At 44.6% G+C, this 20,213-nt stretch overlaps 1 protein-coding gene across 4 annotated transcripts in view; it reads left to right on the plus strand.

The window, feature by feature from the left end:
- The window catches only part of PRDM2 (PR/SET domain 2), a 159,271-nt gene that overhangs the window by 74,641 nt on the left and 64,417 nt on the right, over positions 1 to 20,213 (plus strand). For 3 of the 4 annotated variants that reach the window (XM_075550930.1, XM_075550932.1, XM_075550931.1), the window contains exon 7: positions 18,200 to 18,310. In XM_075550930.1, coding sequence (XP_075407045.1) covers positions 18,200 to 18,310 — 111 coding nt within the window. Of the gene's footprint in view, positions 1 to 14,067; positions 14,127 to 18,199; positions 18,311 to 20,213 lie in introns of those variants that run through there. The other variant, XM_075550933.1, reaches the window with a different exon arrangement.

The raw sequence follows: 20,213 nt of genomic DNA on the forward strand, positions 1-20,213 counted from the left end.
CTAACTCATTATGACCTATCAGTTTCCAAGGCTATAAATATTCATGGGAGCAGAAAGCCTCATTTTTCTTCCAAGGGGTACCTGCCAGGTTTGAATTGTTGGCCTTGTGAGCAGCCCAAGGTGTAACACAACTCACTAAGCCAACCAGGATGCCTGTGTCCTGTATAGGCTTAATCAATCGGCCAAGATGAATTTTCAGTACTTGCTATAGAATGGCCCACTTACCGTATAGGCTTGTGGATAAGCTGAGTTTTTCAGCACATTTTTAATGCAGTTTTGTGGTAAAATTAGGTGCCTTGGTTGATAATTTGGGTCTGTTGCTACTTGAGTATATACAGTAGATCCTAAATAATATACGAGTGATTAAAAAATCAGTGGTTCTCGACCTTCTTGATGCCGTGACCCTTTAATACAGTTCCTCATGTTGTAATGACCCTCCCCCCCACCATAAAGTTATTTTCGTTGCTACTTCATAACTGTAATTTTGCTGCTGTTAAGAATCAGGCAACCCCAGTGAACCGGTCTCTCGACCCCCAAAGGGGTCGCAACCCACAGGCTGAGAACTGCTGGATTAAATGCTGTCCTTGGTATCAGAAAGCTAACTTAAAAGAGAACTGATAATGTATATTCAATTAGTTTTGCTTTGGGGTAGTAAGTTGAAGAAACATTAAGTTTTAAAATACCACGAATAGATTCAATTTTACACCTTGCTCACTGTTTTTTGTTTTTAATGGCATATTGGTTGGTTTTGGATTCTTAGGAATATTTAATTTACCATAGTATTTTGTAGCAGGAGTCCTCATGTTGGGGGCTACTCACTGCAAGGTCACCAGGTAGAAACTATCAGCCACTCAAAGGGAGAAAGGCCAGGCTTTCTAGGCCCATAAAGAGGTACAGCCTCAGCCCACAGGGTCCCTGGGAGTCCGTGAGTGGGTGATACAGTAGATTCGAGGATTTTGGCATCACTGGAGAAGCCACAGGAACAGAGTGAGACTGCTCTGTCACGTCCTCTTAGGTTTAGGGATGCAGATCTCTTTAATGTTATCTTATTGAAGATTTCCAGAAGCTGGGTGGTGTCAGCTACCTCTGCGCAGGGTTCTTTGGCTGAGACTGATTGGTTTATTATCATCTACCTAATTTTACGCATGTGGCGTGCTCTTGTAAGTGTCTAAGCTGTGCGACTCCCTGGAGCATTGCTCTCCTTGTTGTGCTGTGTGTAGTGAGTGTTATGCGTGCAGGTTATTTATGTGGTTGTATTACATGTGAAATTGGCAGTAGTTCTAAAAACTTCTGAAAGCTGAATGCTGTGGAACGTGAACCCTTTTTAATTAATATGTGCTCTAAAAATTAAATCCAGCAACTGATTTTAAGCACAATTCTGATTGTTTTAGATGTAACTAACTGATACTTGCTAGTTTCTTTCACTGTGCAATGCCAATAGAAGATTTTGTTTGTTTTGCTCAATTTGGAGGTGTTTGTCAGGGTACCTGATCTTTTACCTTTTCTTTTCAAAGGAACCCATGTGAGCTGCTTGAGGCATTTTGAGACCGCTATTCCTATTTGAGCCGTTTGGCTCATTCAGAAGGAGGATTGTGGGCAGAAGGAACAAGCCGCCAAAGGCGGTTTCCTCACCTGCCTGTTGTGTGCCCTCTCGAGTCTTCCCACACAGGGATCGGTTCAGCTTCTTGGTGGCATTTCTTAAAGCGCAGAGGATTTTAAAAAATGTGTGTGTATATAGAATTTTAGGAGAATCTCTTGAATTTGCAGCAAAATGCAATCTGGCTTTTCCTACACTTGATCTGTCCCTGGGAGTTCTTGCTTTAGTTTGCTCCTTAGGGGTTTGCTCAGCAGTTGGCAACCTGTGCTCGGAGGCTAAGCCCTCACCTCGGTGACCCATGCCCGCACCGCCAGACAGACTGCTTAGGGCACTTGCACTTTTCCTAAGATACGCCACGCTTCTCTGAAAATGAAAGATTACTTTGTTTAAAAAGTTAAAAACTTAGATGGAACACACAGGTAAGCAAAAGAAAACATCCTGGTGAGCTCTTATGGGTAAGAGACAGGAAATGTTTCACATTTACCAGTTCTCAGCATTTGTGGTCGCTATTTCCTCTGTCCATTTTTTATGCTCCTGATCCCGAAATTTCAGGACATTTTTTGAAGGTCGTTTTAATAAGTTGGTAAATCATCAGGTTTTTTTTAAGTTCACAAAGGTGTATTTTTAACATACAAACGAATTTAATAGCTCAGAAGCATGAGATTTATTCATGATAATTATGGTAAAATATGATACTGTGTGTATTGGTATGTAAAAACCCTAGTTTCTAAAATAAGATCATGACATCTAAAATCTTGACTCATTGGATCTTTCAATTTTATATGGTCTTATTAATCAGTATCTGAATGATCCAGGCATAATTTCCCCTTAATACATCATCTTCCGTAATTAGATGTGTACTTGCAAAGGACTGTCTTGCTTTGGTTAAAAGCAAAAAGGCTCTGCCTGTGGTGAAAACACCACCGAAACCACCACCTTCGTGAGATGCTGACGCAACAGTGATAAAAACACACCCTTTTCCTCTTGTATTCCTAATCCTCCTGCTCAGTGCGGCCTTTTGTAGGTTTCCTCAGCCACCACATGCCGCAAAAATGAAGGCAAACTGGTTTGTTCACCCGTGTTTAGAACCCCACACCGGAGTCTGGCTCTGCGCGCTGTGTTTGAAGTTGCCAGGTAGTTTAGAATGTTGGGCAGCACAGTTTCTCTCGTTCTTCTGCTGCTTGCTCTCCCAGGTCCGCTTTCATCCTCTACCCAATGACAGGTTCAGAATCCGCTTTCCTGACTCCAGTTGGCTGCAGTTTTGTTTTTAATGCGTGAGGCTATCTGCACAACTATCTCTGGAGAGAAGGACTTCTGGGTGTAAGCAGAATATCTGAGGTCCCGGTGAGGAACTTGGTCTTCTGGTCCCCTGTAGTGAGGTCCGTTTCCCCCCACCCCTCCAATGTGCACACACGCGCACACACACTTTGCTTCCATGGAGAGAAAGAAGGGAGGTGTCCCCTTCCTCAGTGACCGCTCACACTGCAGGCACGGAGGGCCAGTGGAGTGCAGGTTTTTACCTTCCCTTCCAGTGTGGAATATAATTTCTGTAGCACCGAAGACTGGCTTGAGAGTCCAGTCCTGCTGTCATGATTCTGACTCAGCTTGTTTTCAGGTTATTAGCTGTTAAACTTATTACCACAGAAAATGCCGTTTTCTTCTTAGGTATGCCCATAGAAGTAATTGCTAATGAGATCAAATTTGAGTGTTAAACTTAATTTAAAAAATCTACTTTTGATTCCATCAACACTATAAATTTAAGAGTCAGGCTAGAAAATCAAATAAATTACTGTCCTTTGCCAAGATAAATAGTATTGAAAAAATATGAACTCCAGCCTGCAGGACTGGGCACTCTGTCAGAGTGCTCAGACTGCGGAGCTCTGTCTTCAGTGAATGCCTGCTGGGCACTCTGTTCTCGTCCCCTCCACAACATTTCTATTTCAGTGCAAGCAGCAAAGCAAATAAACAAAAAGAAAATTTTGGGTGTGTGTATGTTCTAGGGCGTTACTGCTTCTGCATTAAATGAAATTGATTTAAAACAAAAAAACAAAAACCAAACCAAACTCATTGCCATATAGTTGATGCTGACTCACATAACCTCAGGACAGGTAAACCTGCCCCTGTGAGTTTCCGAGACTAATTCTGCGGGAGTAAAAAGCCTCCTCTATCTCCTGCGGTGCAGCTGGTGGTTTTGAACTACTGCCTACAGATCACAGCCCAGCCTGTAACCGCCATGTCACTAGGGCGCCTACTAATAAAACTGATCAGTATTTTGCGAAGATGCTGGTCACCGATGAGCTTAAAGGGCCTGTGTGTGTAGTGTGTAGGGGAGGACAGGACAGGGCGGGCACTACAGCTCTGCTTTTGAATGCCAGGAGGTGGGGACGTGTGGCACTTACACACTCGGGAATGGGTTTGGAACTCCAGATCCCTGCTCTACCAGGTCACAGCACAGTACCTTTGGGGGCTTCCTCTGCAGGGTTCAGCTGGCCTTTATCTGTCTGTTAGATGGGGATAGCACCTACCGTGTGATGTTGCCATGAGATTTTCAGGAGTATGCTTGGCTTCAGGATGGTCATGCTGACCTTTGGCCCGTCCTATAAATGGACGGCCAGTCAGTTCTATAGCCCCTCTTATCTGCTCATCAACTTATTGTCATACTTTGGATCGAAAAAAACAACAACATGGTCTCTTTAAAATCTATATACACCCACCACTCACTCACTGGTTCCAAACACTGGTTTTCGTCATTACATAATTTCCAAATTAGAATTTCTGTGTTACAGAATTAAACATTCTATAAGAACCAGAGTGCAGCCAAGTTGACTCATAACATAGCCAACACACGCAGTGTTCCTCTTGCCTCACATCTCAGCATTCATTCCTGCCACGTGGGTTCTAAATGCACACAACAGTTGAATAGTAGATTCTTTACTATTGTTGGAATGGGAAATGTAGACTGACATTACAGTCGATGCGTGAGAAAGAGATGGGCGGTGTACAGTGAACTCTAGCTGACCCAGGTAGGGGACAGTAAGGAGCCCCTTTGGATCTGCAACTAAATAGACATCGCAGGCACTGGGGAATTCTTGGTGTGCTGGAGGGAGGCCTACCAGGTTTACTAGCTACTTGAACTGGGGTGCCATGGTCACATAGGTTGGTAGATTTGATAACTTGGAATTTGATTTGTTGCATGCTGCCTAAATGAAGGGTTTATTATTTCTGTTAGATTCTCTTCTCTCTTAACCTTTATGCAGTCCACATCACTTACGATCCTGCTATAAATGCTATCTTCATATTGGACTGGTGACATTTGTGATGCATCTTAGTGTATTATTACATTGTCATGGGGCCTTGAACAATGTGGAAGCAGCTTCAAGGTTGTATATGACAAATTAGGGAATTTGTTATTTTGTAGTGTTTTTGGATGAGAACCAGGAAAAAAAGCAAAACATGTGAATGAGCCATTTGTGTAGATGATACTTGATGTTATCCGTTTTGGGGAAATAAATGTCCTGATTATCTGTGTAGCATTTTCTGCTGAGGAGCTCTCTGAGAGAGTCTCACAGGCTCATTGATGAGCACAATGGTATGAACTCACAAATTGACTGTGTAATAACAGGCGGGCCATGGCTTCAGGTCCATGACTCTTCCCAACCTCCTCCCCACCCCCATTCCCTGCTACATGTTTCACTTCTGCCCCTGTGTGTGCGCCTTTGTCTAGGGAGAGGGCCCTAGTTTTTAATCGGATGATTTAAAAGGTCTAAGGTCCCCTCCCCAAAAGAACCATTAAAGTGAACCAGTGAGTTTAATTTTAAAACTTGAGTGGAGGGAATTGTTTTGCAGTAATAAAATCAGTAGGTTACAGATGTAAAAAGTGAAACGGACCCCCAATTTAACACTATGAAATCATTGATACAGTCATGCGTGCCTCAACGTCCGCAGTGTGTTTGTTAAGTAGGACCTCAGGTGAATTGGATGTGAGGACCTGTCTAAATCACAAGCAGTAGCTCTCACGGCGTTTCCACTTTGATGTGTGTGTAGTACAGCCTTTTGCTTCACTTTCATATTTATGCCCCATTGTCTCAGTGCTGCCAGCACCAGCCCTGGTTTTGCTGCCCAGGAGAGCCGTGATGCTTAAAATTAAACAGAGAGAGAATGCTACTGAACTCTAGAGACATGTGATACAAAAGATTGGATGCTGCTGCCTATGAGTTAAAGCATGTTACACTGTCGGAACCCTGGTGTAGTAGTTACATGTTTAAGGTCAGCCGTGCAAAACCACCAACTGCCCTTCGGGGAAAGATGGGGCTTTCTACTCCCATAAATAGGTACAAGTCGCTGAAACTCATAGCGGTAGTTCTACCCTGTCCTATTAGGTGTGTTAAGAGTCAGCATCGACTCGATGACTCTGTGTGTGTGTGTGTGTGTGATGTAGTATGCTTTTTAGATAAGTTTACTTTTTCAATGAAAAGTACAGTAGCTTTTTAGCTAAACAGCAGAGTGCTTATGTAAGTCAGAAGCATAGTTGCTTATTAAGATTGTCCAGGCTCTATGTACCACTGTACACCAGGCAGCAGCAGTAGCTTTGAATACAGGAGTCTTGGGGGAGCTGTTGTGTTTTCTCTCTGTCCAGCTGTGTCTGAGGTGTCCTGTTCTCATGGGACCACGGACGTATTTATGGTCAGGTGGTACCTGCGTAGATGTTATCACTTGGTGCGTGTCTGTGTGTATTGATTGGGGACATAGTCTTTGACAGAGTTCTCTTTTCACTCAGTTACACTTCTATTCATTTCCATATGGGACTCTGGGTTTATGCAGGAAAAAAATGAGCTAAACAAATAGATGAGTTCAGGATTTTCAGTGGCATCAGAATGACCTGGTCTTCATAAGTAGGAACATATGCTGGCGGTGTCAATCTGGTTTTGGAGGAGAATCTATGGTGGGTCATCCTCACAGTCGGTTCCATGTATAGAGTCGTTGCCAGGCCACGTGTGAAGGCTGTGTGCACGATCACATACAGCCCTCCAGGCAGGTGGGCACCAGTAGTGTGCGTCCTAGTTGATGCCCATCCGGTCTTAACAGGACCATTTTTTTATAGATGAACTCATGGCCTAAGCCGTGTGCAAAGTATGATTTCATGCTGTTCACTTTTTGTGGGTTACTGTTTGTAGCCCAGACTCACCTGGAGGACTGACCACACCGGCTCTGTGAGTGGGAGGAGAGCCCTCGCTAGTCTCACTTTGGCCGGGGGGTCAGCCTTTGCTGAGAAGATGTGTAACTGAGGACACAGGACCCTTCTAGTCCTTTGAGAATCCTTCCTCCGGGCCTCTGTTTGTTTGGGGGCAGTAGTCTATTCCCAAGTTCACAAAAGGTGGAAACCCCAACTGGGTGGATGGCGGGGGTGGGGTGGGGGGCAGTATGGGAGAATCCTTGGGAATGAGCGTTGGAAGATTTAGTGATTCTAAAAGGCTGCAATCTCATGGATGGACCTGGGACTGCTCCTTGAATGGGCTCAGCTTGTGGCCCATTCAGCTTCCCCACTGAACTGATGACTCGTGACACCATGTTGTGTCCAGTCCCCTGTGCCCCCCCCACCCCTACTTTGCCCTCCTTGTTCTTCCCTTCTTACCCTTCCTCACTCTCTACCTCACTTCTCTACCCATTCCTTTTTCCTCTTTCGTTTCCTCTGTTAGCCCTGCTTCCCACCATTCCCTTTTTCTTTTGAATTCTCACAGTTGGCAACTTGTTGACCTAAGTGGGCTTTCCTACAAAGGGACTTGCTCTTCACGGTTTCGCAGACTCTGTAGTCCTTCGGGCAGACGACTTGTAATGATGTACTTAGATTCCCTCACAAAGCGCCTTGCTGAGAGTAGGCACCCGAGAAAGGTGATCCACTATTCTACAAAGTGTAGAGGCCAAATATGTCATTGTAGCGGAAATAATGGCCCTTGTCCGAGGTTTGGGTAAGTAGTCTGATAGACACTGGTGGGTTCCCAAACTAGATGTGTTGTTAAATAGGTAATGAGAATTTTGATGTCTTTTGTTGCAAAAACCTGGAAATGAATCTAAACCTGATTTGATTTGTGGTTAAAAATAACCCACGGAGAGTACATTTCAGGTCCTTCCTTGTTTCTTGAATTTGAGAAGCAGGCAGACTTGGCAGTTTGAACGGATCGAGGTGGAAACATTTATGTGAACTTGTGCGGGTGGTACCTGTGAACCAAGTCCTTCGTGTTTGCAGTGCTGTGTCCTTCCAGGCTCTGCGGGAGGTACAACTGCAGAGGGAGGCCTGGGAGACAACTGAGGCCCCACAGAGGTGGTGGGTATCACACCCCTGCAATAGTGATGATAAGCTTCTTAGCAATTAGAGTAGAATAAACGCACCCCGTATACAGTGGGTCCAAGTAACTAGATGGTTATGTACTTTGTAAATTGATTTAAAACCTCTTCCTAAATGTGGCATATGCAAATACCATTACCTAATCTTTTTATTTTTAGGAGAAGCAAGATAAAAGCTAGTGAGCTGAACTGTCATAATGATTACAATTCACTGCCAAAACAGTGGCATTCAGTTTAATAGCCCAGTAGTTTCTCTCTTCTGCTTGGGATGCCACATGATTGGTTAGATATTTGACTTAAATAGTGGAGAATTGACACCAAAATCCTAAGGTGGTGATTTGAATGCTTAAATCATTTGGAGCACTTAGTCGTCCCTGTTGTGAATATTTTCAAAGTCTTGTTATGTTGGAGCTGGGTTCCTAGTGGATTGGTGTTCTGGGATAGTGGCCCTTGACTGGAGCAGCTACCCTGGGGTGTGACACTGGTGGCCCAGAAGCACGTCTGTACTTTGTTCTGTGCAGACAGTTGAAAGTTGAAGCTTTTTCTGAATGCAGCTGTTAAAACATTGTCTGTGTTCATCCTGGTGGCACAACAGTTCAGTGCTCAGCTCTGAGATGAAGGGTTGGTGATTGCTCAGTCTCAGAGAGACTTGGCAATCTGTTCATTCCCTTGAAGAGTCTGGTCTAGAAAACCCTGTGGGGCAATTCTCCCCTGTCACGTTGGGTTCCTGAATCCACTCCAGGGTATTTAACAATAACGGCAAGTTTCAACCCACTGAAACATTTTCAGTGTTCTCATTCATTTTTGCCTTTGTGTAGGTTTTTCTTTAAAACAAAATGTTGCATTATGTACCAAATATACATCCTAGAAAAATTAGAAAATCCAGACAGGAAAAAGTATCAGTCCTTTACCCATAATCTCTTTACTGAGAGCCCACCTGCTCTGACTTGAGCCTCTCCATCTCCTCACCCCGACTTGGGTAGCTAAATTGTAGCTTGATTTGTATCAGTGATCGCACGTCACCATCATTTTATAAGCAAATCATTATAAGCAAATGCAGAGACTTTGCCTTTAAGTGTTTTACTTATATCATGGCTGAGATTAGTGTCTAGATTATACTTCCTTAATTTTGTAATTAATTTAAGATGGCATGATATTGTAAGGCGCTCTGGGGGTGCTACGGGGTAAGCATTAGGTTGCCGACCACCAGGTTGATGGCTCAAAACCAGGAATTGCTCCAAGGGAGAAAGATGAGGTTGTGTGTTTCCATGACGATGGATGGTTTCAGCAGCCCCATAGAGGTTCTCTGTGAGTCTGAGTTGATCAGGTGGCAGTGGGTTTGGGTTTAATGAAGAGGAGCTCTGTTCGTGTAGTAGGTTACAGGTTGGGCTGTTCTCTGTAAGGTCAATGGTCGAACCCAACAGGTACTCCTCGGGAGAACGGTGAGACGTTCTACTCCTGTGAAGATTCGTAGCCTGAGAAACCCACAGGGGCAGTTCTCCGTCCTGTAGGGTGGCTGTGAGTCTCAGGGACTCCATAGCTGAGTAACCGTGTGGCTGGCCCACTCTTAGGGGTTACCAAGCACTGGTCAGCAGTGGCCTGTGGATTGGCACCTGATCTGGAATTAACTTCTTGACTCTAGTAGCCTCTTCATTTTGAACAAGGGAGTGTCAGAAAGTTTGTGAGGAGATTCCATTCTCTGTTAACTCCATTTGTCCACCAGTTTTTTAAAGCCCCTTCACATGTTAGGACTTTCTAGGTACCTTAGTCTAGGTACATTTTTCGACTACCCTACCCATTCACCCTCCCCTAAAATAGAGGTTACTGAAAGACCCTAAGAAATGTAGAAAATGAAGAAAGCAAGCTAACAGCGTAAGCTTCAGAGGAGGCATTTAATTGCTCCCTGGACAGCTCTGCTTGTGTCACAGGGCTGTTGAGGTCGCAAAGAGCATAAGGAAACTGCTGGAGTGTGGTTAACAGGCTGTTTCTAGTCCTCGTGGTTACCTGGCAGAGCTGCCGAAAGCCTGCTCACGTAAAGTCAGCCTGCTCCTGAGCTATTCTCCCATCAGCTGGCTCTTGGGAAGAGTTGGACACTTTGGGAGCTGCCGAACTGAAAAAGCCAGAACTTTCTGATGGTTTCTGTTGGAAGCAAAGCCTAGAACTGGAAACCAGAGAGGGGTTCATTTTACAGTTTGTCTCCAGGGTTACAGGCAGCCCTGGATGAGTTTTAAGTATTGAGAACAGATTTGAAATTATGCCCTCAGTGAATGGGAACTTAACAGATTTCCCCCCTATCTGATCCATTTAGAAATTATTTTAAGTGAACAAGACACTTGGGGAAGGTATAGTTGATCGTGTTCATAAAATGATGGCATGGTTTCGCTGGGTCAGACATCCCTCTGACAACCACCCATGGGCCTACGGAAGGGCCAGGCTCAGGCTGCTTGTTTTCCCACTCAACTGAGGTTGGAGCCACTGTGAGTGGCTGATGAGCACCTCCCCTGTGTGTAATACCGTAGCTCCCACACCTGTGTGGAATAAAGCCTTTGAAGCCCACCTCCCAAGCTGACTGAATCTCTTCTCTGCTGGCTTTTGATTACCTTCAGGGCACCCAAGTTGTTAGCTTTTTAAAAAAGCATATATTAAAGACATTGAATAGACTCTTAAATTCTTCCTGGGGAACATCATATCCCACTCCCCACACTGCAGAGTGTGCCACCACTGCTAAACCTAGACTAGCACCCCTCCCGTCTGCTCTTGTCCCTTCAGTCTGGCTACTCTTTCACAGCTCACTGATGGCCCTTACTGACAGGTTCCCCGCCCCACCCTTTTAAACCATTAAAACGTTATTTAAGCTGAATCTTAGGTGTTTTCTCCAGTTAGGCCTCTTTTCGTCTTACTTGTGGGTCTCTGTCTTGGCTCTGAAGAAGTGGTTCTCCACCTTCCTAATGCCGCAACTCTTTAATACAGTTTCTCATGATATGGTGACCCCAACCATAAAATTATTTTTATTGCTACTTCATAACTGAAATTTTGCTACTAGGAATTATAATGTAAATATCTGATATGCAGGATGTATTTTCATTGTTAACAAATGGAACATACTGTAATTAAAGCATAGTGATTCATCACAAAACAGTATGTAATTATATATTGTGAAATATTTTTACAAATAAATGAAATTCTCTCTTGAAGCATGGTGCAGCATGGTTGCGTAAGTCTTCACGCTGGGAGATGGATAGAAGAGTGGTGTCTTGGTTCCTAAGACGATTGGAAATATGTGTTTTCTGATGGTCTTAGGCGACCCCTGTGAAAGGGCCATTCGACCCCCAAAGGGGTCACAAACCCCACGTTGAGAACCACTGCTCTAAAGGAATGAGCTGTCCAAGTGCTGGTGTCAGTGCCACAGTTGGCCTGCTCATACGTAAAGACATCCTTGCCTTAAAACAGAAGAGTTATAAAGGATTTGTACACTCAGATTGAATTTCTCAAATGTGCCTGAAGTGCAGGTGCTGTTGTTAATTCTTCTACATGGTGAACTTAGAACCCAGAGGATGTTGTCACGACTGTTAGAACTCAGAATTGGAAGGGAATGAAAGGCTAGTTGGTCAGTGCCTTGCTGTTCGACATGAAGCGTTGTCTGTGGTGAGATGAAGCTGAGATGGGGTGCACCCTGGGAGCTGGTAAAGGGGAGTTGAAGTAGCTCTTTAAAGCACTTCATACAGAGCTTTTTCATGGTTCTGCTTTTTAATTTAGCCAGTCTGTTTCACGATTCCGATTCCACGTGTGTGCTTTTCTCGAGGATTCTGTCCCTTCAGCTTAGCTGAATGCTTTGTTGTTGGCTGTTGTCCGTTGGGCCCCCCCTACCCCCAACTCTGGTTACCCTGTGAATGAAATGCTGCTACCATGATCTAGGTGACTGCTTTAGTTGAAGCCTCTTTGGAAAACGTGGTCTCACCCATCAGAGCCCCTATGCCAGGCTTTCATTTGGGACCCCTGATGAAGAGGAAGATTTTAAAAGAATGGCCAGGAAAGTTGGAGATTCTAGATGGTGGTGTCACGGTGCTGGGATGGGGAGGGGAACCCTTTAGGATAAAAGATCATCAAATTGAAGGACCAGCTTGGAGACACTTGGATCCTCTCGTTCTGAGCTGGGAGACAAATGTGAAAAACAGGGTCCCACTGGAGTGGAGAGAGGACGGGTTAGGGGCTGAGTTGAGGGGTGAGGCGCTGGGACATCAGGCAGGGTGCGCACTTTGGGGAGTGGCAGTCAATCCCCACACAGCCGAGGCTGTTGACCTTTCTGGGTACAATGGCGGAACCCTCACAGATGCTTAGAGTCCACTGCATGTCTGGGGATAAGTAACATGAGCGGTCCAGACACAGACCGCAGGCGCGTGGTTTCTGTGTGTGACACTTGATTCTGACTTTATGCCTCAGAGTTGGCTGCCTCCCCAGTGTGGAGGCAGCACATGTCGAGTTAAACATATATAAAGTGCTACATTTACTTCATTTAAATCACCAAATGGATGAGCGAGCTTGTGGGGTGAATTTTTTAATGTAACTTGTGATCAAGCTTTCTAGATTTTTGCATTCCTTCTACTGCCTGAATATCTTCAAGTGACACCATCTCCTCAGAATTTCTTGCTATTTATTCATTGTGTTGAAATAGATGCCCGTAGTCCGTACCTAGGCTGTGTTCCGTGATCCTATAGGCAGGCAGATTTGGGTTTGCGGCTTCTTGGGCCCCGGAGGTACAATGATCGCGATCTGTATGGTTGTGAATTTCTCTGCATGGCAGCTGTTTCAGTAGGAAAGCTAGTTTTAATTTTATTTGGTAGTGAATCATATGAGAGTAAGTAAAAAATGCTGCTACCAGGGCTCCAGTTTGTATATGCACAGTTTATTCTAAACAAAAAGTGTTAGAACATGTAAGACAGACATCCCAGAGAGTTATGGGGATTAGTGTTTTCTTGGTATCGTTCTAAAGGGGTAATTTTGACACCTTTTCCTCAAGGGACACAGGATGATTATGGGGCTTATTATTAAAGTTTTCTTAAAAATAGAAAAGTGTAGCTATGAAAAATAGGCTGGGAAAGTGACAGTGAGGACATTTCCCCCACCCAACAGTGCTTCCCGACTCCCGAAGGCCCCTCCAGCAGAAAGGAGACCCTTCCTGCACCCGCGCCTGCTCCTGATCTGACCCCTCACACTCAAAGGCCATTACAGGGAGCGTGCCTCCAGCCCCTCGGGGACGATGAAAATGCCGTTTCAGCATCGAAGAGCTCCAGGTTCTTCAGGGAAGGGCGAGAGCTGGAAAACTCACTGTGGGAACCTTAGAGACCTAGGTGGAGGATCTGTCGAGAAACAGTAGCTTCACATTTTGTTATCTAATCAACGGTTTCAGTGGGGTTTGTAGCAGTGCTTTTGACTTAAGGACACATTTGCTCATTCTGTGCTTATTAACGGATTCTGGCTCAAGATGAAATTAAAGGGGAAATCTGCATTCCAATTTGTTGTTTCTTTGCTCTAAATGCAGTTGAAGTCTTCTTACCACTTTTGTTGAAACCAAATGCAATAAAGGACATGAAGAGCTTTGTAAAAGAAATAACTAAGGTATTCCTAGGAAACCATTATTGGTCCTAAGAAAGGAAGAAATGTAGTAAAGAGAGCACTGAGTGGGCGGAGTGTGTGGTCACTGGTTTGCCTTCTGCTCTAGTGCAGATTTAGCTGTGCAACCAGGGCCAGTTTCCTCCCACGCCTGGTCTTCGGGTGTCTTCTCTGCCCCGTGAGAGGTGAGGATTGGGGCCCTCAGGTCTGGAGAAGCCCTGTGACTACAAGCAGAGGGGACCGAGTGGTAAGGGCACCTGTGGTACAACCCGGGCTTGGCTTGGGGTGGAACATGAGTGTAATTATTGATCTTTAATATCAACAGTTACTTTCTCCATGAGAGCCTTGATGCAGGAGATAATGCTGTTTTCCTTCTGTTTCATTCAGTCTTCTCCATCTTTATGTGTTCCTTTCTCTTCCTCAGATACATATAATTGTGTCCTGTCCTTTATTCCAGGCTCTGCCATTGTTTCCATTTCACTTTCCTTGTGTTTCATTCCTGTATCTTTCTTGTTTAGACCAAGTGGAGCAGCCAGCTGGCAGTAGCCGCCATGTAGGACCCTTCAGGAACCTGATGGTAAGTGCACACGTGTACTTATCAGGCTCCCAGAGACTTCTCTGCACCCCCCCCCCCTCCGCTCCCTAAGTTCAATTATTGAGGCAGCTCTTGCCTCAGATACTGACAAGTCCACCCCCACCCCACCCCCCCAAAAAAAGTCATTATATGCTTGCTTTTGACTTTTTTTCTTCCAATTAGACTACACTCAGAACAGAAACCAAGTGTCAGGGAAGAAATATTACTGATGTAAGGAAATGAAAGTAAAGTGATTGGGTTTGTGAGTGACACTGCTCACACATAGGTGATAGATTCTGACAGACTGATGGAGTGCGCTTGGACAAGCTTCTATCTATCTATCTATCTATCTATCTATCTGTCTGTCTATCTTTCTATCTAATCTGAACTGACCTTCACTGTCTCCTGCAAAAGGAGCAAATAGGACAGGTGGTTTCTATACTCCTTCCATCTCTAGTTTAAGGGGAAGGGCCTTGTGGGAAGTAACCTGAGTAGTAGATGTTTCTAGTTAGATTGAAGAAACAGCGTTAGGTGCCAAGCAGTTTCATTCCACGAGTGAATGGTGGCTAGGTTCATGACTTCTCGTTTCCATGGTCAAGTAAGATGATTGGTGTTCACCGGAGTAACTTGGGAGGAATGTAATAGTTTCATCCCTTAGCTAGTAGAATTGCAATTTTTAATGAATGTGTTTGTAGGCTGCAGGAGAGTGGAGGTCTTCAGTGACCTACAGACACACTGGTCTAGCTGAGAGGTCTTCAACCAGGGCGGATTTGCCCGCCAGGAGACACTTAGCAATGTCTGCACTCTTGGTTGTCAACACTGCAGGGGGCAGAGGGTGGCTCCTGCCTATCTGATGGGTCAAGGCCAGGAATGCTGCTCCCCACTTTACAGTGCACAGGACGGGCGCCCCCCGAGAGAAGGGCTGGCCCCTGGTGCTGTGACTGTGTCCTCAGAGGAGGACGCAGAAGATGGACCCTCCCATGTAATGTTCAGTTCACTTCCAAGTCCCTGACACGTTTGGCATTCTGTATCAGCTGGCTTCCTAATGGTCTTTTAGGCAGGGATTAGACTTAAAATAGTACTTTTGGATAATGTGATTTTTATTTCAGTTGCATCTTAATGGCATGGTTAAAGTTGCTCTTTGTTTTACTGTACTACAACTGTAGAGTTGTCACCAATGAACTCACTACTCTTTTTACACCGGGGAGGCCTGTTTACTTTTGTTTGAGTTTACATAGCTATTGAGAGGTTGTCAAAACCAGCCTTCTTACTGGTTTGAAATTGCATTTGTAAGGGATTATATTACAGCAAACTAGCTTTCTTTTAAATTTTGCAATGTGGCCTGTTTTCTTTTTCAAATGCATTTAAGATGTATGCATGCGAGATGAGGTTTAGGCTATACCTCACCTTTATTTCTACAGATTTGCTTGCAGTGTGTACACAGTAAGTGCTTAGGAAGAAAATGTCACTTTGGCTTTTTGGGGGTATTAAGGGGTTGCACCGATGTCTTAGGGATTTGGTGGTTAAATTTACCCCAGGGAAAAGATGGTTTTTATAAAACCTGAATTAAGAAAACCTGAATTTATAAAACCTGAATTAAGAACCTAAGTGATGGCAATAATGGAGCCCGTGGGTTTCCTTGAACATCATCTGTAGCACTAAGGCAGTCAGGTGATCATTGGTCATCACATTATATGTGTAAGAGTGTCAGCTGTCCTAGGGTCACACCCACAGTGAAGGGTGACTTACTCGGGGGATAAGAAAGCTGCTTAAAGGGAAGTAACATCCACATTCCCTTAAGCTCGCTAAGTTCCTCAAGACTTGTCTTCACATTTAGACCAAGCACGGTAAAGTTGGCAAACGGAGAGGAGAATGGAAGAGGCCAGTTGACCCCAGGGCTCATAGAAACTCCCTGAACAACAGAATGAATTTTGCCTGGTCTTTGCCCTCCTTGCTGTTGGTTTGTTTCAGCCTGTTGCTGCAGCGATTGTATGAATCCATCGCTTTGAGGATCAGTCTTCCTCTTGTTCAGTTTGTTGTTGCTGCTAAGTCCCAGCTGACTCGATGGCAGTGCACTTTGTCGTGTTTGGGCCGCTTGACCAAGGCGAGTATTCTGGCCCCTCCTGACCCCATGACCAAAGTCTGAGAAGGTGACTTCCTTCACTTCTGCCGATCCTTCTGGTCGCATGGTTCTAATACAGGTTTATTGTTCCTTCTTGCATTCTGTGGCCTATTCGGTATTCTCTGCCAATACCACAGTCAAAGGCATCCGTTACTCTGCACTTTTCCTTTTGACCGTCTTTCGTGTGCCTGTGAGACCGACTGAAACACTTGGATCTGGCACCCCTCGTCTTCGAAGGGGCCACTTTCTTTTCTTTCTTTTTTATCACTTTAAAGAGGTCTGTCACATCAGGTTTGCCCCGTGCAGCGTGCCCTTTGATGGCTTCTGATTCTGTGGTTGCTGATCTAACCCAAGAAGAGTGGCGGCTTTGGCAGTCCCCATCTTTCACCCAGATGCTGATGCTGCTGACTGGCTCACTCGTACGGGTTTTTGCTTTCTGTTTGCTCAAGTGTCTATCCGAAGGCTGCAGTCTCTGATCTTCTTCAGTAGGTGCCTCACCTCCTCCTCATTTGCCAATGGGAAAAGGTGTTTTCATGTTGGAACCCCCTGCAGAGGGGATTGGTTTTTCACTCTTCCACCTGGAGGTGCCGACCCTGACTTCTGTTGCTGTCCGTGTATAGGAGCTTCCAGTGAAACACACACAGATCCCGCCCTTCCTGCCTTTCAGTGATGTGCTGTTATGAACTTCTGTGAACGAAAACAAAATATAACACCTATTACAGGCTGAAGAATGAGTATTTTCAAACAAATGGCATTTTGAAATTGTTTGCTTTTCAAAACTAAACTAAATGACTACTAAGTACTTTCTGACTCCACCCCCTCTTGTTATACATCCCTTAAGTGCTTATCAAAACCTGGAGGTGTGTTTAGGGGTTTCAGTTGCTTTGAATTGGAACCAATGTTCCTGTGCTTAATCCTTTTCTCAATCATGTCTTATGTTTCTGACCTCATTCGCATCTGTTTGACCATCTTACAATTAATTATGTTCCTCTTCAGCATTTCTGCCTGGGAGAATATAATCCTTCAGGAGGTCTAGAGAGGCTGTGAGTTGTTTCTAGTTTGCTCTTCTAGCTCCCAGAGAAAGGAGACAGGAAGCTGGGTCTGGAAGGGCAGGGGCAGCTGTGGGAGCCCCTTGAGGTCAGCTTGGGGCCAGCACTGCTGAAAGGGCAGCGTGAAGGGAGATTGAGCAGGAGCCTATCTGAATCTGAAGACTGAAAAACCCAGGCTACTGAGTGGCCGTGTGGTGGTGGGAGATACGGAGAATTTAAACAGTGGCTACAATCTGAAGCGACTGAGCTTCTGAACCATCAGTCTCTGTATTTCTGTGGAGGATTGTCTTTACTGAGTATCAGGTGATTTTATTTAGTTCATTGTTGCAGCTTATTGGAAATATGTTCTGATACGATTAAAATAAGCATTTTTAATCTTATCTTTTAAAGTGTGATATCACTTGGAATGCAATTAGTGTTTCTTGAGTTCCATCCTTGGGTTGTTAATAAAATATTGAATTGTATTGGACGTGCAGTGGGACCCCGCATTGCATAGTGGAGCCATTGTGCACGCCTGCCTCTTGCTATTCAGAGGAGTCTCTGCTGCTGCTGCTTGATCTCTTTGGCAATTAGGGTTCATCATAGCAGAACTGAAAGGAGTCCTGGTATACCCTGTTGTTGCTTTTGAACATGCTTCTTAACAAATACCCAGACTTCTTCCACATCCCTATTACTTAGAGACAACTGCATTCAGTGTTGCTAGGTCAAATTTTTCTGTGCCATTAACGTTCACCTTGCTAGCACATCTTTTCTGAAGCTGAAGTTTGATAACTATAGGTTTGAAGTGGTAATTGCCTAGAGTCACGTAGTTTGCTGTGATTGGATTAATACTTATCTCCTTTAAGAATTCAGGAGAATAGAGAATGGCAGAATGAATGAATGAATGGATGAATATTGTGTTTCAGGGAAGAAAAAATCCCAGGAAAATAAAAGCAAAGGCAGCAAAAGCGAAGACCTAAAGCCGAAGACAAGTGAGCCCGATTCCACCCCTGCAAATATGAGAGATTCTGCAGAAGGTAAGCGGGGCTGCTGGATCCAGGAGGGGTTGAGAGTGTGTGGCCAGGTCATGTAACTCTGGGTCACTTAATGGCCCTGGCATAGTCAGCCCGGAGCTACTGGGGTTAAAAACAACAATTCACCTAAATCGAATCTGATAACTGAGTCCTAAGCCCTATTGCATCTCCTCTTCAAAAAGTTATTCAAGGAATTTCTTGTTAAATGTGAAATGAGCCTCTTATTAGAGCAAGACATTGTACATTTGCATTAATAAATAACAAAGTTTAAAACAAAATCGATAGTGGCAGGGCTTGGACTGGCGTGACACAAAGGAGGTTTCTGGGATGCTGGCAGTGGTCCATCACTGACTGGTCTTGGGTGCCACGCGAGTGTCTTCTGTGAAAACTCTTATCTCACCGTATATACTTACCATGTATGCACTTTGATGTGACCCTGCGTGCTGGTGACGGGCCACTGCGTTGACTCTTACAGTGATCCTTGGATAGCAAGAGTAGAACTGCCCCAGGGCATCTACCTGAGCTGTGTAGTCTTTGTGTCTGTGACACACATACACATGCACACACACACACACACACACGTTTTGGTTCTCTGCAGAGCCACTGGGTGGATTTGAACTGCTTGCCATTAGTTTACTGGCTGAGTGCTTAACCATCATACCACCTGGGCTCCTTGTGTATGCTTTACACTGCAGTTAAAATTTTACTCAAACTTGCCAAACACTTTTGATTTATTGATTTGAAAGTATTCTACATTTTAGAATTTATATTCTTATCAAGTCCTTTGTTTCTGCAGAACCACAATGTTTTTTTTTTCAAATCACCCTTTCCTCTGATCAGAACTGCAGACTACTGTGTGTTCGTTGCTGCTGAGCCGTGGATCGAGAGGTTGACGATACTGTTGTTGTTAGATGCAGTCGAGTTGGTTCTGACCCATAGAGGTTCTGCGCACCACAGAACCAGAACTTCCCGGCATTGCGCCATCCTCACAATTAGGTTCCTATGTTGCGCCACAGTCTCAAGTGGTATTAGAGGCGAGGAAAACATCTTAATTTAAGTGGTAAATTTATGCCGAGACTAAACCTTGATTAAGAAAGAGTTCTTCATGGTGACGCAGTAGACAAATCACAGAAGACATGCTATAACTCTTTCAAGAAGACTCCGCAGAGGGAAAGTGTCACACAGTATTTTGGATGGTTGTTGCAGCCATTTCATTCATTAACTATTTTGTAGGGCAGTGAGTTTAGTGTTGCCTTGCTGGCCAGAAGGTCAGTGGTCCAAGCCCACTTTTTGGTCCACAGGAATAAGAGGAGGCAGTCTGCTTGTGTAAAGATGTACAATTTCAGAAACTGCCGGGAGCAGCTCTGCCGTGTCTTATGGGTTGAAAATGACAGCAGTGGGCTTACTGGGTGATGAGATTCATGAAAGATTTTGGTTTTCTGTCCCACTTTATGAAGTAAGAACAAGACAAACAGCACTATAGGACAAAGTGGAACGTCCCCATAGGTTTTCCAAGGCTATAAATAATCTTTACAGAAAGAGGCTGATAGGCCAGTATGTCAAACCACTGACTTCACTGTTGAGGCGCTTACGTTTATTTCCCAGGGCCTTATAAAGCTAGTCTGTTTGCTAACAGTAGAAGATGTATTAAGAGCCATCTGAACAGCAGTTACTAAAGCACCTTGTTACCTTTGCTGGCAGTGTTTATAAAAACAAAAACTAGCTGTCCACTAAATCGCACGAGTCATCCAAAGCGATTTGTTTTTTCTTGATGGAACATTCAGACTCACTGCCAGCGAGTCAATTCCAACTCCCGGAGACCCCACAGGACTGAGTGGAACTGTCGTTAGGGTTCCCGAGAGTGTTTATTCTTATGGGATCAGATAGTCTCATCTTCCTCCTTTGG

Source organism: Tenrec ecaudatus, chromosome 1, assembly GCF_050624435.1.
Source record: "Tenrec ecaudatus isolate mTenEca1 chromosome 1, mTenEca1.hap1, whole genome shotgun sequence".
NCBI lineage: Eukaryota > Metazoa > Chordata > Mammalia > Afrosoricida > Tenrecidae > Tenrec > Tenrec ecaudatus.